General features: G+C 37.0%; 1 protein-coding gene across 3 annotated transcripts in view; it reads right to left on the reverse strand.

The window, feature by feature from the left end:
- Positions 1-24,541, reverse strand: part of Slco1b3 (solute carrier organic anion transporter family member 1B3) — a 1,042,880-nt gene that overhangs the window by 1,008,470 nt on the left and 9,869 nt on the right. For 2 of the 3 annotated variants that reach the window (XM_075982391.1, XM_075982390.1), the window contains exons 3-7: positions 7,548-7,689; positions 5,203-5,335; positions 2,418-2,527; positions 950-1,096; positions 262-360 (exon numbers count right to left, since the gene is read on the reverse strand). In XM_075982391.1, coding sequence (XP_075838506.1) covers positions 262-360; positions 950-1,096; positions 2,418-2,527; positions 5,203-5,335; positions 7,548-7,689 — 631 coding nt within the window. The remainder of the gene's footprint in view (positions 1-261; positions 361-949; positions 1,097-2,417; positions 2,528-5,202; positions 5,336-7,547; positions 7,690-24,541) is intronic. The other variant, XM_075982392.1, reaches the window with a different exon arrangement.

Below are 24,541 nucleotides of genomic sequence, written 5' to 3' on the forward strand. Positions count from 1 at the left end.
CTAATTTGACTGTGTAACCAGTTTTATTCAATTTAGTTGCCTAAAATAAGAATGGTCAGAATGTCCAATTTTATATTGATTTGCAATAGCTTGGTTTAGGCAAGAGATAAACTGTGTTTTCAGTATGAGTGCATCCTTTCCACTTATAATTTATAAAACATAAAATCAAGAGACTATTGAAAGAGTTAAACCAGTAACTTGGAGGCATAGAGGCTGGTCTTTGAAGGTCACTCTCCTGGTCACCTTACTGATTCTACTTACTCAGGTCTACGTATCCAATGTCTACATATAACCGGGCAAACACAGATGACATGATAAAGCCAATGATTGGACCAATCATTGCTACTGTATGCAGAATACCTGTGAACATATCAAAGCCATTCAATCAGAGCCCAAGAACATATAGTGATATATTTTCCTCATCCAAAAATATTTCATTGCATTCGTTCTTCTTCGACTCACCCAAGATCCATCCTCACTTTCCTACCCACCCAAATTTGTGCCTTCTCCTTTTGTAAATCTCATCAGCTATAGCTTGTGCCACTGCATGTTCTTGGGTATGGCCTTGCCCAGAGCATGGTAAACCCATCACAGGCCACACTAATAAAGAAAACTTATTCTCCCTCTTCCAGAGGAAATCAAATGCAGGGGTGGGACTTTATGTCCAACTCTTGTCTCCATGTAGGGATTTTGTCCACCTTGAACTTTTATTTGTTTTTTTTATAGTAGGTTTTACAATATAATGTTACATAATGCTTTTCTCTAATTATTTTTTAGGGATATGAATTTACTTAAGGAGGTGTTAAGATAGGTCAGTTCAATGGTGAAGAGTACTGGCATCTCTACTAGAGGAAAAGAAAGGAGTTAAAAAAAAAACTTAGTAATGCTACCATTTACAGGTTAGACCTAGGAAAATTAAGGACTGAACTTCATATGTTCTGTATATTACCCAAGTACAAAGAAGAGTGTCCTTCTTTTGCAAAGTCATCAATATAGGAAATTCCCAGGGGCACTATTGGTGTTTCTCCTATGCCACGAAGCATGTTCCCCATTAACACATAAACCCACATGCGTGACTTGGATTCCTTTTCACAACCTGTGTAGAGAAAATGTGTTTATTTTAAGCATCAATTACAGTACCAATACCAAGAACTCTACAAATTCAGATATTTAATTGGTCCTGGGATGTATCATTTGCTTGCTTTTGCTTTTTTTGAATTTTACATAATTCTTGTTCAATCTACAACATTTGAAAATAGAATATGACATAAAAGAGCACAGAAAACATACAGAAAGCAGCATGATCTAAAATCTCTTTGCACAAAAAATCATTTAATGTTTTTTATTCATCTTCCATACTTTGGACATGCATAAAATATACATATTTTATATATAATATAGAATTAAATGTCTAACAAGTAAATATCACTTTTATATCTAACTCTGTTAGGACAACTTCCTTGTTTATTTTCCCTTTCTTGTATTTTGTGTCAGGACATTCACAATGTTGTGAGAAATAACCATATCAGTTAAGAGCACTGGCACTGGCTCTTAACTGTTGAGTCATCTTTTCGGTCCCTAATTTTATCTTTATAATTAGAAAATACTTAAAATCTTTTCTTCAGTCACAAAGAGATATCTTGGTTATAATTATAAATAAGTCTCTAAGCATCTCACTATTTTCTTAAAGCTGATTAATAACAATATAATTACAAAGATTTAGGTAAATATTCTTTAGTTAAATGGATGTTAAAAAGTGACTACTAGCAACAGTGGTAAGGTTATACAATCTCAACAATACAAAAAGAAAAAGAATTAACTTCTCATTTCTTTTACTTTTAATCTGCCCTTATCTGATATACTAGGTAGAGCTATCTAGAGTGTTATGTCTATATTGCTGCATGAGAATACTTTTAAAAAATCTTCAATTGGAGTAATTATGTTTTTTTTATAAGGCACCTCTCTCTTATTTGCATACTCATGCTTTCTTGCTTGTTTGAGTTGTTTGTTGAGACAGTGTTATAGTATATGGCTCAGGTTTACCTCAAAGCCACACTCCTCCTGTTTCAACCACTGGGTTCTGGGACTACAGATATTTACATAGTCAGTTCTTGTAACTTTAACTGCAAGCATCCTTTCTCAACTTCTAATTGAAACAGTCCTTAGCTACTTTTCAGACACTTCTAAAGGGTCATTATGTACCACATGTTCACACTATGATTATGTCTATATGTCAAGGTCAAAATATATTGTTTTTGATTAATTTTGCTGATATATTTTATAAATATATATATATAGATGGATAGATAGATAGATAGATAGATAGATAGATAGATAGATAGATAGATAGATAGATAGATATAGATATCATATCTACAAAGCTTCAAGTGGAATTCACTGTTACTATTAATTCTTACCTTTCCCCACTATCTCGGGTGATGTTTCAGTGAATGATGTAGTTTGGTTAACTAAACACATCAGTGAGGAGTTGCTTAAAGAGCTGATGTCGTGTTCTGAGTACCTGTAACTATAAGTACACCATTAGACTTAACATTTGGTTTATTTACCAAGTATTTTCACTTTTCCAAGAAACTATTTTCCTCTTATTTGTGTTTCTCTCTTTTCCAGGTTAATAAGAATTCCCTGATAACTTTCCAACCTCAAATTTAGGAAAACTAATTAGTAACAGTAAAATGGGGGGAAGGCCCAGTAAGTAAGGTCCTTCAGTGTCACTCAGGCAAGGTAGATGATAGTCTAATTATTATGGAAACATTCCTAGATTTGCCTTTCTGTTTTGTGAACTGCTGAGTGCAGTAATTCTTCTTAATTAGTTTCAACTATAACAAAAATATAAACTTCCTTATGAGTTACGTTTAAAAAGCTAGAGAGTCATGTTTTTAAATCAGTCTTAAATGTATGCTAATTTATGAACTTTTTCTATCAAAACATTATTTTCTTTTATGGATGTACAAGTATACATGAGCTAATGTCTCATTCTGAAACTTTAATAAATTCTAATCCACTTCAACTTGACCAAGGTGTCAACAATAACAATAGCAACAAAGGGGCTGGAATAACAATGGGGACATATGCCACAACTCAAGAAATGCTAATATAGCCTGTACCTCCATGCAGGATAACCCAGTGCATGCCAAGTACTCTACTCCACTTCAAAGCTAGAATCAAAATGCAGTGTTTGTACTTTCACCCTCTCTATCATGTAAGTTCAATATCCAAGGTCCTGAGTTGTCATGAAGGAAAATCATTAGCTGTGCTGGAAGGTTGAACATGGGGTGGATATTTAGAGATGTCACCATGTATAGAACATATGAGATGAAACTTAGTGATGAAAAAGAGTTTAAGAGACAGACCCCAGAGGAAAGTGCACAAGACCACAGAGGCACTGTAAATAAAGGTAAAGCATTTTCGCATGTGGAGAACTACAGTTTTTTTTTCAGTTGCTCAGCAACTATATGGAAGGTCACATAAGAAAGTAAAGGACCCTCTCAGTGACCAGCATGCATTGACAAACAATTTTAAATATAATTGATGCATAGGTGAGAGCATTAAATATTTCTATTGTGACTTAAAGTAATTTCATTGTGTGTCCCTACCACAATATATATGCACACTTACAAATGTATGTGTAGCTCAAATGATGCCTTGGAAGGACAGAATCTATCTCTGCATATTATTCAAGTTTATCTTACAATACACGGTTTTCTCAATAACCTGAACAGTTTTTGCTGCTCCACTGTTAAACTGGTACCTGAAATTTGAAAACCTGTTCTAGAAAGTTTGGAGTTTTAAACAAAATTAATAAAACTGATTTATATTTAGGACTTAGTTCTTGTACTGAATGTAGATCAAACCAGAGCTGAGGGACTGGAGAGATGGCTCATCAGTGAGGAGCATTGCTTGCTCTTCCTGAAGTTCCCAGCTTAGTTTCCAGCACCCACATCAGAAGGCTCATCACTACCTATAACTCAAGGTACAGGGGATCTATTGCCTTCTTCTGTCTTTCGCAAGATTCACGTACATATGGTGCACACACATGTTCAGAAGCGAAACACTCATACACATGAAATAAAAATAATAAGTAAGTCTCTAAAATAGTAGAACTGGAACTGAAGGCAAGACATCTAGATGACTGGCTTCAGTCAGGATAAAAACATTGATGTCCACACTGACTGAAGTATGTAAAAAGGGTAAGATCTTGGGGACTGCTGGTTATCTGCATTTCAGTAAATTTAGAGCTTAAGATGAAGTCTATGGCTTTGGCCTGAATTGCTTTGCAATTGTGAGAGCAACAGCTGAACGAATGGATATGAACCAGAGTTCATGGTGTAATACAAGGTTGGGAAAGCCTTATGAGTGTCTAATGGATATGTAGACATGGTAAATGGATAAGGAGACACCAAAAGTTAGAAAGAGTTAAACAGTGGGACTAATGACTGGATTTTGACTGAAGATAGGACAACAGAGATGCGAACATTTTGGTGCTAGCCATGAGAGCAAAGTGTTGGCATGATGAAGAGGTCACACATAGACAAATAAGTTTGAAGAGAATAAAATGATGAAAATAAAAGGAGGAAAGTTTCCTGAATGCTTGACTGTAAGAAGAATATGATATTAGTATGGTGACAATGTGAATGCCAAGTGTAGCAAAGATTAATTAACTCTGTCTGTGTGTGTTACAAATGGGTTCTGGTATCTCATCACCCCTGTTCTAGCTTTAGTCCCATTTAGAGGTGAGCACTCAGTCTCTTTTCAGCACAAGATCAAGTCAGTTATAATTCCTATAATCCCTTCATGGATAGGGTAGATGACCTCCAGGCCCCAGCTGTTATTGGGGAGATAGCAAGAGTTGATAACATCTGGGAAAAAGAGAATTATCATACTTTGACATTGTAGCCATTAGTAGTTTGGCCAAGCTTCACTGGATGGCCCACATGCACATGCACTAATGGGACTTAGATAGTTATAAAAGAAAGTTTAAAATGAGGATGAAGAAGGGGATTTACAAGTTTGAAGGAGGGTTATGGGGTGTGGGAGGAGTTGGAGGGGAAATGTGGGTATATGTGATTATATTTCATTGTGCACATGTATGAAGTTCTCTAAGAAGTTTCTCAAAACAAGAAAGATAAATGAAACCCCATTACTAAGTTTCAAGTCAGTGGGAAAGGCACAGGGCATACTTACTATCCCATGAAGAAATGTGGCATTGCAGTCATAATACTCCCAAGGCCCATGATGAAGCAACCAATTCCAATCAACTTTGGTCTGTGCAGTCTAGATCCAAAGTAACTCACAAATACAATAACCATCAAATTCCCTAAAACAAAACCAAATTATATCAATCTGATTTGTCAGAGCAAATGCTGATGGTCAATGTGTCTAGTAGAATGGAAAGCCTCAAATAGTATAGAGAAAACATTTGGCCCTTTCCTCAGATTGAATGATGAGGGAAAATTCACCCTAATTAAACTGACTATAGAAAAGTATAGGATTTATAATATGCAGGGGCAATTTTATTTGTTTCATTTATTTATTGAAGATTTATTTAATTTTGTAAAATTATGTATATATGTGTGTGTGTACACATGAGTGCAGTGCTCACAGAGGCCAGAAGAGAGAGTCATATCCCATAGAGGTAGAGTTACAGTTAGTTGTGAGCCACCAGATATGGATCCTGTAAACCAAACTTGGGTCCTCAGAACAAGCAGTAAGAATTCTTAACAATTGGATTATTTTCCTAGTCCTTTGTTTTTGTTTTGAATATCAACATTTTATTTTTGGAATGGTCATCAATACTTAAGTCACTTTAAACTAGATATTATCATATTTCTTCTGACCTGTATGAAAATTCATAGGGGACACTGAGTTCTGGGTTGTAAAAGAGAATTTATTTATTTTTGCACCAGTCTATGGAATATGTTTTGGAAACAATAAAACATACTTAAATTTGATGGCAATGTTGTTAAAGCATATTTTTTTCCTTTTGAGGAACTTAAAGCAGACTAGATTATACTAAAATGAAAACAAATGGAGAAAAGTCTTCCTAATATGAAGAGAAAAACATTACTTAATGCAGATTTTATACATTCCTGGCATTCTTTAAAGTCTTAATATGTACTTGTCATGGCATTTCCTGGCAAAAATATCATAAAAGAATAAACCATGAGCATGATTATAAACAAATGATAAAAATACATCAGAAATGAAAACAGGTAGGTGAGCAGAGCTCAGGGAGGAAAACGTCAATTAATTAAGCGCTTTAGTAAAATTTCTAAGAGGAAAAACTATTTGAAATGTCATGTTGACTGCAAATTGTCTAGCTTGATGTTGGGAAATGGAGAACTAGACCAAGCTCAGGGAATTCAGTTGAAGTAGGGGGGTGAGGATTGTATGAGCCAGGAAGTCAAGGTCATGACAAGGGAATCCACATAGGCAAGTAACCTGGGATCAGAGGAGCTCACAGACACTTGGATGACAGTTAAGTTAGGATGGAACCCACCTAAGCCTAAGCTTTCTACGTATGTGTGACAATGACAATAGCTTGGTCTACTTACGGGATTCCTAGTGGTGAGAGCAGAGCCTGTTTTTGGACCTTCTGGCAGACCTTTGGGAACCTATTCCTATACTGGGTTGCTTTATTGGCCTTAATATGAGGAAAGAAGCTTAGTCCGGCTTCAACATGATATGCCATGTTTTGTTGACACCAATTGGAGGCCTGCACCTTTCTGAACAGAAAAAGAGAAGGACTATATTGGGGAGTTAGGTACAGAAGGGAGGTGAGCAGAGGGAATGGGAGGAAAGGAGGAGGAAGAAACTACAGCTGAGTTACGAAATAAATGAACAAATTTAACAGAAAAGGAGCAGAGGCATTAAGCTTCTGCTGCTTCATAAGATAAGAATCCCTTTGAGTAATTAAATGAAGCTTGAGTGTGATGAATAAAGATATTAGTCAAAATGAAGATAAAAGTAACATCCTTAATGCTGCAAAGTTACCCTCACCACCCCCACAAGATTTAAAAAGCAAAAATCCAACAAATATTATTATTCCCAAGCTGTTCTTTGTTCCATAAATCAAAGATACTATAGCTCTCTCAACTTTTCTTCATGTGTGGTCTTCTTGAGGGAGGGAAGATGGAGTCTCATAGGAGTTCATATGAGTCTACGGCCATACCACCCTGAAAAAGCTTGGTCTCATCTGATCCCAGAAGCTAAGCAAGGTCAGGCCTGGATAGTACTAGGATAGGAGTTAGTAGGAAAGCAATGTATCTGTAGAGTCACTCTTCCAAAATCCTCTTTCCATCGTGACTGGCAATCAGTTTGTACCATTTTTAGTGATATAACTGATGTTAACTCCTACACATCATGAGTGTCATTGCTTCCCAAGATATGACAACAAAAATGACTCCAGATATTGCTATATTTTGGAGAAAGGACAGAGTTATCTCTGCTTGAGTCGCTTGGGCACAGACCATGTCTGTACCATATTTTTCCTCTTTAAGTCTTGTTAGTAAAATAGAAATAAACATTACCAATTTCAAATCCTCCATCAATCAAACCAGAAGTGGAAGATGGTATGTCAAATCTCCTTTCTATTTGCGTGATAGAACTTTTCATAATGATTCCACCTAGTGCCTTGCATATATAGCTGAGTGAGAGGGCTGCCAAAAACATCTAAGGAAAAGAAAATGGGAAAGGTTAATCAAAGTAGGATATACTATTTCTGGAACTCAAATACTTTTCTACTTTCCTTACAAATACAGTTTTTCTGTTTTTCTATTTTATTTTTTAATTGAGGACAGCCTGTCAGTCTTTCCCCAGTAGCATTTGGCATTCCCTTAGCTCTTTTCATGTTATCATTGTATAAACACATAACTGACATAACTTCCTAACTTGATTATCATTACAGCAGCAAAGTTAACACTGTAAATGAACATTTCCTGTCCCAACTTCCCATTCCCAAATAAACACTCGAACGTTTAATATTATTTATAAATTCTGGTTGATAGTTCAGGCTTGTTATTAGCAAACTACATTTAAATCAGCCCATATTTCTAGTTATGCTTTGCCATGTGGTGGTACCATTATTAACATAAAATTTTCATCTCTTGCTCCCTCTGCATCTGGCTGGAGACTCCTGACTCCACCCTTCTCCTTCCCATCATCCATAGATGGGTCACACTATCTATACTTCCTGCCCAGCCTCTGGCAAACCAATGCTTTGTTAAACCAGTTCAACTGGCAAACCTTTACAGTGTACAAGAGGATTATTCCACAGTATTTCCCACTTTTCATCTAATTAAAAAATAAGGACTTAACATAGTAAGATTATATACAACAAAAAGTTATTAAGAAGTACAGTAACAATATCTAATCCATTTGCATTTGGCAAATCTAGAGGCAATACTTAGTTATATCTCTTCTGTCTGTGAATTTAAAGTTTTGTATCTAATTTATCTTTTCGCATAACTGAAGAAAACTAAAAATATCTAGTCTTCAACTCACTCCATCAAAGATTCCAGAAGAGTAAAATGTTATCTAATAACAGGGACCTCAAGCTACTTGGACAGTTATACAAAGTTCCTCTGCAACACTGGGGAATTCAACTCTGGCCTACAGGTCTAGCATGTCTCACAGACTTTCCTGTGAAGTAGGGAATTTTGAAGGACTGTTCTGTCATGTTTTAGCAAAGTTAGGCAAACTCTGGAGTAGATTCGTGCTACTAGCAGAAGATGTGTCTCATTATAATAAAAAGGCTTAGGTTGTTAAACATTTTAAATGTCATATTCCATAGGTCTTTGAAGTATTTAAAGACCATCTCTCTAAATATATCTGTGTATGACTTGAAAACAATTAACATGACTATAAGTTTTACTATTATAGATGACTATTAATCTGTATTTCTTAATTATACGTTACATTTAAATGAGTGGCATAAACTTAATACCTTTAAAAAAGTAGAAATATACATACAATATAGCAAAACTAACTTTAAATTTTTATCAATACATCAAAATCCATACTGATGTAAAATATTTAAGATTAATAGTTGTTTTTGGATTAAAGTAGATTCAAAAATGTATACTTTTATCCTGTTTCCATATACTCCTTTTTTCTTTTTAGAATGGGATCCCAGAATATAATCTCGTTTATTTTGCTTTTTTCCTGATCATTACCAATAACAACTTGTAACTAACCTCCCTAAACAATGACAAATTAATCTAAATATATTTAGAGAAAATGAGTCATCATAGAAACTCCACATAGAGTTTGTTTTCTTCATGGCAAAAGCTAGCCCTATGGGCAAAGAAATTGCCCTTGCCTCAAATTGCTGACAGTTACTGCCCAAACTGAACCATCAGGACACAAAGATAACTGATGAACTTTTCCAAGACAAAATTCGCTGCTTCACAGAAAAAAGTCTTTCAGACATGTTAAGCCTGTAGGCCAAAGAAGGAAACCCCAATATTACAATGTCTGGCAGGAGAAAAATGTCTGGTTACAACTGAGAGATCATAAACTGATTTCTAATATCTGTAGTGTATCACTTTTAGCTTAATCTTATTTGCAGTACATTCCAATTCTAGGGATGGGCAGGGTACTTTCAAAGCCATGTTTTGGGGAAGCTGGATGTAAATAGAAATCTTAGAAATTAATGGAGGTGGTGCAGACAACAAGAATGACTGACATTTAATGTAAGATGCTGTTTTAACTACTTTTCTATTGTCATGTTGAGTTAACATGATAAATGGCAACTTATAAAGGAAATAATATAATTTAAGGCTTATTGACAATTTTAGAAAATTAGTCAATAATCATCATGGTGGGGAACATGACTGCAGGAACTGCAGGAAGGAAGACATGGTTCTGGAGCAGTAACTGAGCACCCATATGTTGAGACAACAACCAGGAGGCTGTGAGAGTACCACGTGGGAATGGCATTGACTTTTTGAAACTTCAAAACCCTCTCCTAATGACACACCTCCTCTAACAAGGCCACACCCACTTATTTGAGTGTTACTTCTGAGCTATTGTCTACTTTTTGTGTGTGTGAAATGGGGTCTCACATAGACCTGAACCTTATCAGGTATTCTAGGAAAACTGACAAGAGAGTACAGGGAAGTCTGCCTCAACCTGATCACTCTGGGATTAAAAGAGCACACTGCCACACCATTCTTTTTGCATGAGTTCTAGAATTCAAACATGGGTCTCCCAATAAAAATGCTTTACTGACTGAGTTATCTCCCAGCCAAAAGCAATTTTTAAAAGATTAAAATATATGAACTATTTTCCCTACCAAGATAGGTTAAAAAAAAGTAAGAACAGAATAAATACAAAAAATATTACATATATGTGACTTAAACCACACATTTGGAAACAACTAATGGATCATGAAGGAATTTCGGAATATTTTTGGAAATGCCTAGAAACAAATGGAAGTAAAAGCACACTATTTCAGAAATAATGAGATGTCATCTCCATGGACACCTGGGAACCTCTAGAGTCAAGTCTCTCGCCGACCCTAAAATGGCTCCCTTAATTAAGATATATACTTCCCTACTCCCATATCCACCCTGCCTCCATCCCAACTGTCCCATTCCCCCAAGCTCTCCCCATCCTCCCCTTCTCACTTTTTTTCTCCCCAATTCCCCTTACCCCCACCCCATCCCCCCTCCCAAGTTTCCAATTTTTGCCTGGCAATCCTGTCTCCTTCCAACTATCTCCTTCCAGTTATCAGGAGGATAACTATATGTCTTTCTTTGGGATCACCTTTTTATTTAGCTTCTCTAGAATCTCATATTATAGGCTCAATTTTCTTTATCTATGGCTAGAATCCTTGGGCAGCTGGGGAAAGAGAGCCTGAAAAGGCCCTATCCTATAGCTATACTGATGAATATCTTGCATATCACCATAGAAACTTCATCTGGAGATGGATGAAACTAGAAACAGAGACTCACACTGGAACACTGGACTGAGCTCCTAGGTTCCAAATGAGGAGCAGAAGGGGGGAGAACATGAGCAAGGAAGTCAGGACCGCGGCGTGCGCCCACACACTGAGACGGTGGGGCTGATCTACTGGGAACTCACCAAGGTCAGCTGGATGATGGAGCATGTGATCAAACTGGACTCCCTGAACGTGGATGACAAGGAGGGCTGACTGAGAAGCCAAGGACAATGGCACCGGGTTTTGATCATACTGCATGTAATGACTTTGTGGGAGCCTAGTCTGTTTGGATGCTCACCTTCCTAGTCCTAGATGGAGTAGGGAGGATCTTGGACTTCCCACAGGGCAGGGAACCCCGATTGCTCTTTGGACTGAAGAGGGAAGGAAAGGGGGATAGGGGGAGTGGGAGGCAAATGGGAGGAGGGGAGAAGGTGGAAATTTTTAAATAAATAATAAATTATTTTTTTAAAAAAGACAAAAAAAGAGAGACACAGGTTAACAGATTAAACATGAAAACAGAATTTATCCTTCTGCTGCATACAAAAAAAAACACACTTCAACCTCAAAAACATACATAGCCTCAGAATAAATGGTTGAGAAAAAATTTCCAATCAAATGGACATAAGAAATAAAATGGTGTAGCTACCCTAATATCTAAAAAATAGACTTCAAATTAAAATCAATCAAAAGAGACAAAGAAGGACATTTCATATTAGTCACAGAAAAAATTCATCAAGAGGAAATCTCAATACTGACCATCCATGCCTCGAATATAAAGGTACCCTCATATGTAAAAGAAACACTTCTAAATCTTAAATCACACAGTATACCCCACACAAATAGTGGGAAACTTCAACACTCCACTCTCCCCACTGGACAGGTCTGTCAAACAAAAAATTAACAGAGAAATAAGGGAACTAACACATGTTAAGGCTCAAATAGACTTGACAGACATCTATAGAACATACCATCCAAACACAAAAGAATATACCTTCTTCTCAGCACCTCATGGAACCATCTCAAAAATTGACCACATTTAGGAAACAAAACAAAAATCAACAAATACAAAAAAATTGGAATTACCCCATATATATTATCAGATCACCATAACTTAAAATTAGAATTCAGCAGCAACACTAATTTCAGAAAGCCTACAGGCACATGAAGCACAGATATACACTTAGACACATATATGCACATTAGTTAATTAATTAATGATTTCTTTAAATGTCTATTATGCTCATCTGTCCAGAAAAAAACTGTGCTTATGTTCAGGAAAAGGATGATATATAATATCATTCTCAAAATTTAATAAATATGCATTTAATGATTCTTATTGGCCTGCACATTTCTCCCACATCTTTTTGAGAAGTAATAATTATATAAGTTTTAAAGATTCGATCTTTCCCTGTCCTCACTCTTTAATTTTTTTTCTATGGCTGAAATCTCTGCTGTAAGTCCATTGGCTCACGGTCATTCAGTAGATTTTAACTTTTTTTTCTTTTTCTTTTTTTTATTGAGAAAAGGAAAAAAAGTTTCCGCCTCCTCCCAGCCTCCCATTACCCTCCCCCTCCTCCCACCCTTCTCCCCCTCCCCCCACTTCTCCCCCCCTCCCTCTCAAGTCCAAAGAGCAGACAGGGTTCCCTGCCCTGTGGAAAGTCCAAGGTCCTCCCCTCTCCATCCAGGTCTAGGAAGGTGAGCATCCAAACTGGCTAGGCTCCCACAAAGCCAGAACATGAAGTAGGATCAAAACCCCGTGCCATTGTCCTTGGCTTCTCATCAGCCTTCATTGTTCGCCATGTTCAGAGAGTTTGGTTTTATCCCATGCTTTTTCAGTCACAGTCCAGCTGGCCTTGGTCAGCTCCCAATAGATCAGCCCCACTGAGATGGGGAGAGAAAAGTGAGAAGGGGAGGATGGGGGGAACTTGGGGAAACAGGATGATTGGGATAAAGGAAGGTTGGATAGGGGAGCACGGAAGCACAATTCTTAGTTAAGGGAGCCACCTTAGGGTTGGCAAGAGACTTGAACCCAGAGTGGCTCCCGGGAGCCCAAGGCGATGTCCCCAGTTAGTTCCTTGGGCAGCTGAGGATAGGGAACCTGAAATGACCCTATCCTATAGCAATACTGACGAATATCTTGCATATCACCATAGAACCTTCATCTGGTGATGGATGGAGAAAGAGACAGAGACCCACACTGGAGCACTGGACTGAGTTCCCAAGGTCCCAATGAGGAGCAGAAGGAGGGAGAAGATGAGCAAGGAAGTCAGGACCACGAGAGATTTTAATTTTTTAACAAATATTTTACTGTTTGTGAATCCGTATTTTCTTTGCATACATATGTCAGTGTGCCAAGTGCATGCATGCCCATGAGCACCAGAAGAGGGTATAGAATCCCTTGGAACTAGAGTTACTGATGATTATAAATGGACTTGTGCATGCTTAGAACTGAACCTGGGTCCTCTGGAAGAGCAGTTAGTTCCCTTTCCAGCACAGTAGATCTTAAACTAGACCTGACAGAACCAAGAGGAGTTAAAGTCTATATTTACCTGTGATCCTGGCAAGGGTTTATTTATTTTGGCCATGGATCTGAGCTTGATATCAGGTGACAGCTCCAGGTGCAACTGAGTCCCCTGTGCAGTTTTGAAGGATTCAGTAGCCTTTTCTGGGTGATAATTGATTTGCTTAACAAACATTAACTGCAATTATAATAAGGCACTTGCTTTGCGCAACTTCAGTGTCAAGAATGGTTCAAAGGGTCATGGACAGTAAAAATAACTATGAAATCCCCTAAGAAAATTAAAATCACCTGAGGACAAAGAGTCAGAGGCAAACTGTAATGAGGACTGAGTCCTAACACCACCATAAATCTATGTTATGAAATACTCAGGAAAAAGTGATTGATTGAGCCCCTCCCAAGTGAAGCGTTTATAGATGTAGCCATTAATTTATGAAATAAATATTAGGAGCTCAAAGAAATTTACCCATTAAAGAAGAAACAGCATTTAGTGTGAAACAGGCAGCAGGTGAAAGCTTCTGGGCCACTGAAGAGTATGGGGCTGTTGAAAAACAGAGAGGGGGTGATAGGAAGGGAGGGAGAGAAAAAGAGACAGAAAGAAGGATGGAAGGAGGAAAGAAGGGAGGAAGAGAAAATGTGGGAAGGTACAAAGAAGCCTCACATCAGGAGGCCAGTGTATATTTTAAATGTAACATAAAGATGTGATATGGTTCAGCAGGCACAGGTACTTCCTTCCAAACCTCATGGTCTCAGATCAATCTCCAGGAAGGCAAGAGCCAACTCCTTCATATTTTCCTCTTGCATTCATATGTGTAGCATGACATGCACTCCTTAGCACATAGGCACACAAACATGCATGCGTGCACACACACACACCACACACACACACACATACACACACAGCACGTATAACTCGCATACATGCATATACAATAAATAAAAAGTTTACAAATAATATGTCTTACAAGAGAAACTATTGTAGGTCAATTTTGAGAGCCATAATGAAGATGAGCAAGGAACTATTTGCTAAGCTGAGCTCATAGTTAAATAGAATAAATAATCATGAATAAGTTGTAAGAATGTTACAGAGGGAAACAAAGGTAATATAGAGACAGGCAAGGGCAGATTTTGTTGTGTAGTTTCTGCTCTCCAGTGTTGCCTGTGGGGTGTTGGTATAAGAAATCAGGGAAAGAGAGGGATCTTGCAGGCAGATCTGACCCTACAGAGTTTTGGTAGGGGTGTTTTGAAAGTAACCAAATAAAGATCTTTAATTCCTGGAGCATTTCCCACAAAATTTCTAACTTTTACTTTCCAGACACTTTATTTGATTACTTTCACCTACGTTTGATGTGTTCTTGGACATAATTCTTATCCTTCAGTGAAATTCTAACCAATATCCATGCCATCAACTCTCGCTGCTTTTGTGTTATATTTTAATTTTGTTATTATTTATTTGTTGTGTTTATGTTGGTACATATATGCCATAGTGCATGTAGAATTCAGAGGACAACCTGCTTGAGTCCCTTTTCTCCTTATTCTATACATATGTGCCTCCTGTGATTTGATTAGACTCAGGCATGGTAGCAACAAATTTACTCAACAGATCCTTTCTTCCTGAGCTGTCTCCAGGTCCTCCTACAGTTAAGAGCTTTACTTACAATGTGAATTTTTGGTTATAAATTGTTTCCTTAATATAATAATTTTAATGTAATGTTTGAAATTATACTAGATTTGCAGATTTGAAAAAAACACACATATAATGACAAGGCTTCATTGTACAGACTATGTTGGCCATGTATCTAGAGTTGTCCTGCCTCTGTCTGTCACTTGCTAAGATGTCAGACGTGTGCCAACATGCTTGACCTGAGCATGAGTTATTACTTTTTTGACTCATATGGAAAATCTTAGTAACCAGAGACCTGCTCAATCAAATCTGCATAAGGCTGTCTTCACATTTTCCTTCATCCCTAGACTTCGGGCCTGTGAATTTGGTCTTGGCTTTCTCTTCTAATAACTTCACATTGGTCCATTAATGGGCATGGCTACTTAGTATTTTGACTAGTATTAATACAGGTGTCTAATTCCTGTCTATCTCTGCTACTCAGTGTAAGGTTAATGACAACTATTGGGCTTCTAAGAGTTGAGGGTCATAACCTTATAGGATAAAATGCCAACATCTTAGGGTCCTGCTCAGCAGAACAGCTGAAGAAAGATTTGTGATTATGAGATTTGGGATTTTGCTTCTAGACCCAACACTCTCCACACTCCTATGCTCCTAGAGAGGCTTGTTCCTCACAAATACAGGAAACTCTGACCAAAGCTTATTTGGAAGTATGTAGAAAGACCAGCCTATGGCTGACTGGTGACTAAAGTTTTTTGCCTTCTGTGAAATCTTTGTCTTTACCCTGAAAAAAGTCCCTAGTTAATTCATACAAAAACTTAACTAATTCCGTTACCCTATAAAGTAAGTAAAAGTGGAAAACCATGCTTTAGATGACAAAGCTGAAAGTCATGTTTTCCCAAGAGATACTCAGAAGTGTTGTATGACTTTGTGATTATTAAAGAGTATAAAAATAGAATTACCAGAAGTTCTTGCAGCAGAATTGAGAGATGGCTCAGCATTTAAGAGCACTAGCTGCTCTACTTGGGGTTCTGTGTTCAGTTTCTAGCACACACATGGTGACTTACAACAAACTAACTCCAGTTCTGGGAGATGCAATGGCTTCCTGAGGTACTGTATGCATGTGTTGCTCAGATATACAGACAAACAAAATATTTATAAACATAAAAGTAAATAATTTGAATATTTTTAAAAATTCTAGAAGATATGCAAGCTAAACAGACTTGCAAATCATCATTAGGGCAGAGAAGAAATCTACTTATTGATACACATATACAAGCCTAGAAAATAAAAATTGTGGGAGCCCACAGAAGTCTGTTCCACCTTGCCTAAAGGTCAGAGAGTTCAGGTCTATTCCTGCTCCTTCGTGGTTATTGATGAAAGGTTTGATTTAAGGTGTAACTATTAACAAGATACCTTGACCTAGGGTGTAATTACTTTGGTGTTTTGGGTATTAAGATGGCCCACAGAGGTGCATCTGTTCCACTTTGACCAAAGGTCAGAGAGTTCAGGCCTATTTCTGCTCCATCAAGGATATGAAAAGGGGTTTGACCCAGGGAGTGACTTCTTACAGGATGCTTAGCCTAAGTTGTGGTTGATACATGTCCTGCCTAAACAACAGAATACTTAACTCAGAGTATAGTAGCTTGATTCTTTAGGTATTAAAGAGTAAATTGCTCTGTTTCTTCTTTGTATAATGTTAAACCAGTCTTTTACCTTCTTATCCCCTCTTGGGGTTGGGGTATATAAGCATATGGAAAATAAATGTTTTTTATTCAGTATTCAGTATTGAGTGAATCACCATCCAGATTCTATTCTGTATCTCTGTATCTCTATTTATTCTGTCTAATATTTCTAATCCACATGCTCCTACCCCTGGAAGATATGAACCCCGTCAAGACTAGACCCTGACATATAATGTCCCAACATGGGTTTCTGACTGATATTCCCCCAATGAGAGGCCTACAGCAAAAAACACCCATAATTCTTTCAGTAGCTTCAAAACATTTAGAAAATTAATAGATCTACCTGCATAAAAGAAAATCTTATCACATCCCTGCCAACTCCAGTAGATCCTGCATTGCACATGATGCTAAGAATCACTAGTAAAAAGGTTTATCTCTTGAGCATAGAATTCTGCATCTAAAATGTCAAAGCATGCAATTTTTCAAATAGATGATTAATGATATAACAACAGATCAGAAAATTTTAGAAATTTTCAAAAGGAAGACACCAACTATTACAACAAATTTATGATTAAATTTAGCAAAATGTGACTAAGAAAGTATTCACATATGTAGAAATAAGATGCTTGCTTGTACACTAAGGAAATAATAATAAAAATTTAAGGATAAGTCTTGAATTGACAAGATGTTGACAGTGAACCTAACTGTAAAATGTTGGGGAGTGAGAAATTAGGATTATGCATCAGTAGGAAGAAGTTGCCATCCTATCCTTAAAATAAAGAAGAGAACTGAAAAACTAACTTTTCTTGGATTGCCAAGATATGAAAATATGCAGCAAACCATTTCCTTCTCTGGGATTGGAGAGAAGGGTCAGAAAAATTGAGACCTATCATTTGTAAAAGCAGAAACCCAATTTTCCTTTGTTTAAAAAAAGAGGGGGAAGTGGTGTGGGACCATGGTCTGTATTGTATCAATTATATTTTAAATAAATGCTGGTTGGCCAATAGCCAGGCAGGAAGTATAGGCAAGACAACCAGACAAGGAGTAGAGGCAGGTGAAGGAGAACAAGAGAATTCTGGAAAGAAGGAAGCCGATTCCTCTGCAGTTCTGGTTCTGCCAAGAAGAAGCAAGATGTGACTGCCTCACTGAAAAAGGTATCGAGCGATATGACTAACATAGACAAGAATAATGGGTTAATATAAGTTATAAGAGTTAATAAAAAGCCTGAGCTAATGGGCCAATCAGTTTATAACTAATGGTGACCTCTTTGTGATTTCTTTGGAATTTAATGATTGCAGGAACAGAGCAGGACAGAAACCTCAGTCAACAGCTCCAGACAAATAAGAGTTAGTAGCAGAAAAGACAACCACAACTGTAATTGAATTGCTGAATGCACAGCTATGAATGTGGCTATGGTTAGAAATTCTCTGCATTATCTGCCAGATCCTATCCTTTTTACATCCTTGCTGAATCTAAGAGAAAGTGCAGTCAAAGACTCATCTTGTTAGGAAGTTATTCTCTCTATGAATTTTTACAAGTTTCAAACCTTTAGCAAACCTTGGAGGAAAATACTTGAATGGGGGAAGAAAAGATCATTTTGAAATATACAGTATCCAATGAGGTTTTATTTGTTTCTTTGTGGACTTTAGAGAGAGAGTCTTGTTATGTAGCCCAGGCTGACCTTGAACTTACAGTCTTCCCACACTGACTCCTAAATAATGAGAATGCTATGTGCAGCACTAAACTTAATCTTTTTGTTCTTAATAGGACTTGATTTGAAAAGAAACTTTCTTAGAGCAAAGCTTCATGAAGAGATAAACGAATGAATGCTGAGCCATAGCCAAGTCTATGTGATAGGAGGCAAGCACCCAACTCTAGTTCACAGTTATCAGCCGGTACCACCTATATGTTGAGAGAGCAAAAAGATGAAACAATATTTGAGAAATGCTACAGTCAATAATCAAAGTTCACTAAAACCTTATCACACATATCTTATTTACCATATCATTTTCACCTTCAAGAAATAGTTTTTCAGACAAACAACAATTTAGTAAATTAGTTGCCAGTAAACATACTTTGCAAGATGTCAAAAGAAGTCATTTAAAAAGAGGGAATGCTTATATATTCTAAACACAGATCTAGATAAAAAGTAACTAAGGAAGAAATAAAAGTAACATAAAGTCTATTGATTTTATAATTTAATCCAAGTGATTAAAATTTTTCTTTTAAAAATGATTTACCTAGTTTGTTTTAAGCATTAATATTTTACCTACTTGCATGAGTGTGTATCACATATGTGTAGTGCCATGAGGCCAGACAAGGTCATATGATCTCATAGAATTGGAGTTAAAGGTGGTTGTAAGCTGCTATATGGGTACTGTGAATCAAATATGCATCCTCTACAAGAGCATCAAATGTTTTTAAGCAATAAAAGAAATCAACAGAAACAAGACCCAGTTCTTTTGAAATCAAAATAGTAAAATTGTAACTGGTCTTACTGTGAAGAAAAGTGTAAAGATACAATTTAATTTTCGAAAGAAGAGCCATCACTACAGACAGGATTGGCAAAGAAGAACCGTCAATACAGATAGCATGGGCATAGAAGATCCATCACTACATACAGGATGGACATAGAAGAGCCATCACCACAGAAAACATGGCTGTAGAAGAACCATCACTACAGAAATAATGAGTATAGAAGAACCATCACCTCAGATAGCATGGCCATAGAAAAGCCATCACTACAAAGAGGGATTGAAGAACCATTACTACAGTCATCATGGGGGTAGAAGAGCCATTACTACAAATAACATGGGCATTTAAAGAACTAAAAGGGATACTGTAAACAAGTATGAACACTGTGCCTACAATTTTAATAATATAGGTGACTTGCACCTATTCTTTGAAAAACACAATCTATAAGACAAATCAAAAATCTAAACCAGCCTGTATCTTTCTAAAAAGTTCATTTACTAGCCAATATACTTTCAAAATAGAAGAAACCAGGTACAGACAATTTCATTTGTGAAGTCGTCTGAATAGCTAAGAAAAATATTGTATCAAATTCCCCTAGTCTGTATGAGGATAGAAATAGTATGAATACTTCATTTCTCATTATATAAGGCCTTCATTATTCAAATTTTGAATGGAAGAAAATTTACAAAGCAAATAGCAGCTATTCTCCATTTGTGTTTACAGAAAAACTGAGTGTGGACATGTCAGGTCTTCTTAGTTTCAAACACACACACACACAGTTAATAAATTGTCAATTGAGCCCAGCAAATAATTTAGTAGATATTAATGAAGTACCTTTATAGTTTATGTGAGAGACAAATGACCCAGAATGAGGAATGCAATATTGAAGGAGAAAAAAATTTCAAGGACTTTCAGTACCTGAGTTCAAGACTAACTATAAATCTACAGCAGCCAGAATAGTTTATACTGGTCGAAGAATGGGGAAATAGATCAAAGGGACCAAACAGAGAGTTCAGAAATAGACCTATAGAAACTGACAGTTTGTCAAGTTTATATACCAAGACAGAGGAACAAAAGGAAAGCAATTGGGTTATGTGGGATCCCCTTTTTATGCTGTGGATAAGTTTTAATACCATTGGTTAATAAAAAATAGCTACTTTTCATATGGCAAGGCAAAATATAGCTAGGCACAAAAACTAAGGGGAATGCAGGAAGAAAAGGGCAGGGTGAGGCAGATGCCACATAGCTGCCAAAGTAGAAAAACACCAGAACCTTACTAGCAAGCCACAGCCTCATGGCAATACACAGATTAATAGAAATGGGTTAATTTAAGATTTAAGAGCTATCTAGGAATATATCTGGACCATTGGCCAAATAGTGTTGTAATTAGTATAGATTTTTTTTATGATTATTGAGGACTGGGTGGCCAGGAAATGAAAGCACAGCCTCTGTTTACAATTAGGAGGAGATAATTTTAAAATAATGAATTGACTCTTGTCCCTTATAACTTTCACAGCAACTAACTCAGAATGGACCACAGACTTAAATAAAGAATACAAATGACGTTGCTCACAAAAGTGACTCTGGAGAAAGCCTATTACTTCAGAGATTTGGCAGTGTCTTAGGAAGCTGTGGCACACATAAATAAGTCAGAGACTATATGGCACTATGAGATATTCTTAAAATCATCTGCCTTTACACTTACTCTGGAACAAGATAATCAAAGAAAAGTAAACTTAAAAAGGTCAACAAGTTTTGGTGGGCTACCCCAGTTGACCACATATCACATCAAAAGCCTCTTCCCACTATACACTCAGGAAACCATGTGGCATATACAGAAGCAATGTTAGATTAGCTGAAGTTACATCTGCCCTACATAAAGATTTATACTGATGAACAAAGTATGGAGTGGAAAGACGAAAAGAGGATGAGGTATCGGGACCTTCCTTTCTTAGAAAAGTTAGGACATTCAGAGCCACTGTGGTGTCATATGATCAAATAACAAAAGAAAGGTAGGATTAGACATATAAACAAATTCCATAAAGATATAAAATGTAAACATTTTATTATGCCAGAATTTGAATAATAAATTCAGCAGCTTTGGTCTGAGACTTTCTCTTGGCCATGCTCACCATTAAGAGTTAATAGTACACTGCTTAGCACACGGCAATCTGCACAGGCTGGCTTGGAAATTTTATTTAGATCTAGTGTCCTTGAAGCCACAAAAGCTACCAGCCTGAGAACATATGCCTTGAGATTCTTAAAATTTGTGTCATGGGATTAATGAGCAAAGATGGTTATAAAAGACAACTTTATCAATGATGATTATACTTCAGGGGGAAACGATTATAAAAGATAATTCCATTATGTTATGGTTTATCAAGATGACTAAAAGATATGTAAGAAAAAGTGAAACGCATGTCCAAAAACAGAAATGGTATGATCTATGTTTTGAAACAACATGAATCTATCCATGCTTACTTAATTCTGTATAAATACGAAAGACTCTGACTGCTAGTCAGTCAGGCTGCAAGATTCTCCCAACCATCCTGCCTGGCTCATTCTTCCCTCACCAACTACATATTTCCTCTGTGGGACCTGGCCACCACTGGCACTGGCCCCAGCATCTCCACTTTCTGTTTCTGCAACCATGTCTGTGGCTTACTGCCATGCATACCCATCATGATGGACTCTTACCCCTCTAAATGCATAAACTAAAGTAAACTGTTTACTCTTTAAGTTGCATTTGTTGTGTGTGTGTGTGTGTTTTTCAAAACATCAAAAATGTTACTAAGGCATTTAAGAAAGAGGCTACAAAATATATTTTCTTTAAGAAGGAATATCAGTGAGAACCATATAAAAATATTTCACAGTTTTTGCTATCATTGAAAGAGACATGGAAAAGAGAGGGAAACATAGATTAAACTATTCCAATAGTTAAAATCTAGGCCACTGAGAAGGCAAGTATTACAAAGGATGAAGACCAAAGGCAGTTCTTACCATGAATTATTTCCTCTGAGATTAAAACCTTCATCTTGGAGGGATGCTCATTAAGATACAGGATGTTAAAGAGTGGTGAAACTATGGTATGATTAAAGACAGAATGTGAAAAGGGAGGTAAAGCTACAGGATGTTCTAAGGGGAGGGGAAACTTTCCATATTGTAGGAAAATTCATTAAGTTTGGGAAATAAAAACTCATGGTCATCATGAAGTCCCTGAAAATGACCAGATTCATCAGGCCTTTCTTCCTGAAGTATATTTTGGTAGTAAGGACAAAGATGCATGTTCAGATAATTTGAGCAGCCTGGAAGTAGCAATGAACACCTGAACAATCTGGAAGAGGCTCAGACACACTGAACTACCTGGAAAGTTTACCCTCTAACCAATTAAGCTGCCTTCTGGCTGTAATGTGGGATTCCCCTCCATATGCTGTGAATACCATTGATCAATAAAGAAACCTTGGCCTGTTGATAGGGCAGAACTTAGGTAGGCAGGGAAAACTAAAGTGAATGCTGGGAGAAAACAGATTGGATTTCAAAGAAGGCATGGAGCCTCTGCCAGAGACAGACATGCTGACACTTTGCTGGTAGACCATCACTTCGTGGTAATGCTTAAGCTATTGGCCAAACAGTATTGCAAATAATATAGTTTTTGTGTGATTATTTCAGGTCTGAGCTGCTGGGCAGCTGGTAAATGAACTAGCGGTCACTAACAACAAATTGGCATTCCAATATGGTGGACTAAATCCATGTAAAACCTGAGAGGACTTAGAAAGGAATTCTAAACACTAAAAAAACAAAGTTTGGCTGCATTTGGTATGCTGCGGTGCCTTTAAGAAAAGTCTTACTGATTCATCAGTAGCAGAAAAAAAGCCATATGATTTGAAATGTTGGCTTTCTGGGCCATGCTGCCAGTGTGACCTCTGGCTCTTTCAGGAGAATGAGCATTTAAATGGGGTTTGTGAGCAGACTGCTACAGCTTGCTTAATGGCAACAAAGACTGTCTGTGCGCCTAAATATGGCAACACAGACTGGTTGTGAGCATGGCTATCAGAGTCAGGAAAAGCTCTGCCATGCTGGACTCGGCAGGGAGAGCAGGCAGTGCCATATATACCCTAGCAATGGTGTCGCTTTAGTTCATAAGAAGGGCTTAGCATTTTATTTTTTTCTCCCCTCCTCCAACTTCCCTCTGCTCCCTCACACACCCTCCAGTCCTAAGAGAGGGCAAGACACCCTGCCCTGTAGGAAGTCCAAGGCCCTCCCCACTATATTCAGGCTTAGGAAGGTATGCATCCAAATAGAATAGGATCCCAAAAAGCCAGCACATGAAGTAGAGATAAATTCCAGTGCCATTATCACTGGCCCCTCAGTCTGCCACAATTGTCAACTACATTCAGAGGGTCCAGTTTGATCCCATCCTCATTTGTTTCCAGTCAGTGGGTGAACCAACCCCTCCTGGTCCTGACTTCCTTGCTCATATTCTGCTCCAATGTCCAGTAAAAGAGCAGAAGGAGGGCTTAGCATCTTAAGAAGCATTTCTGGTCAGAAAAGAATTTCAAATATACAATAGGACAGATTCAGACATAAAAGACCTTTAAACAAGACACAGTGTGTTTAAAAAATATATGCAGGCTTGGGACAGAGAAGAAAAAGAGTATAGAGAGTTATAAAGGGAAGTAAATGGTTTATAAAAAATAAAAGTTTTTAAAGAGACAGAGTGTAGACAGTCATAAATTAAAAGGAATAAAGAATAAGCCATGTAAAGATGGAATATAAAAAGAGAGTCTAAATTATGTGTATTCTGTGTTTTCTTTGAATTTTTTGACTGTGAAGGAGCTAAGTAACCAACATATATACTTTAAAGGTATTTTGTCTTCAAAATTCAAGTCTATAGATGTGTTGTTTTGAAAAAGAGGTTCTACTTTTGTTTCCACAAAGGATGAGAACCTATGGGATCATTCCAGACTAATATGATTTGATGTACTAAGACCCCCAGAAAGTTTGCCATGAATACCCCCCAAAATACTTTGCTCAACAAAAAGCAAGATGCAGTATGGAGAGAACTACACCCACATTCCCAAATATTGTCTATAAATGTTTGTTTACATTTAAAGGGGGATATGCTATATAGATTTGCATTGGTATGGATACTGGTTTATTGATACAAATTTAAGGTCAATTTTGTTTTTTTATCTGTATATTTCTGCTCTTGATTAAGGTATTGTGATTAAACAGTTCACTTAAAAATATAATGTATAATTAAGAAATATTAGTTAATAGAG

This window comes from Microtus pennsylvanicus, chromosome 8 (assembly GCF_037038515.1).
Source record: "Microtus pennsylvanicus isolate mMicPen1 chromosome 8, mMicPen1.hap1, whole genome shotgun sequence".
Classification (NCBI taxonomy): Eukaryota; Metazoa; Chordata; class Mammalia; order Rodentia; family Cricetidae; genus Microtus; species Microtus pennsylvanicus.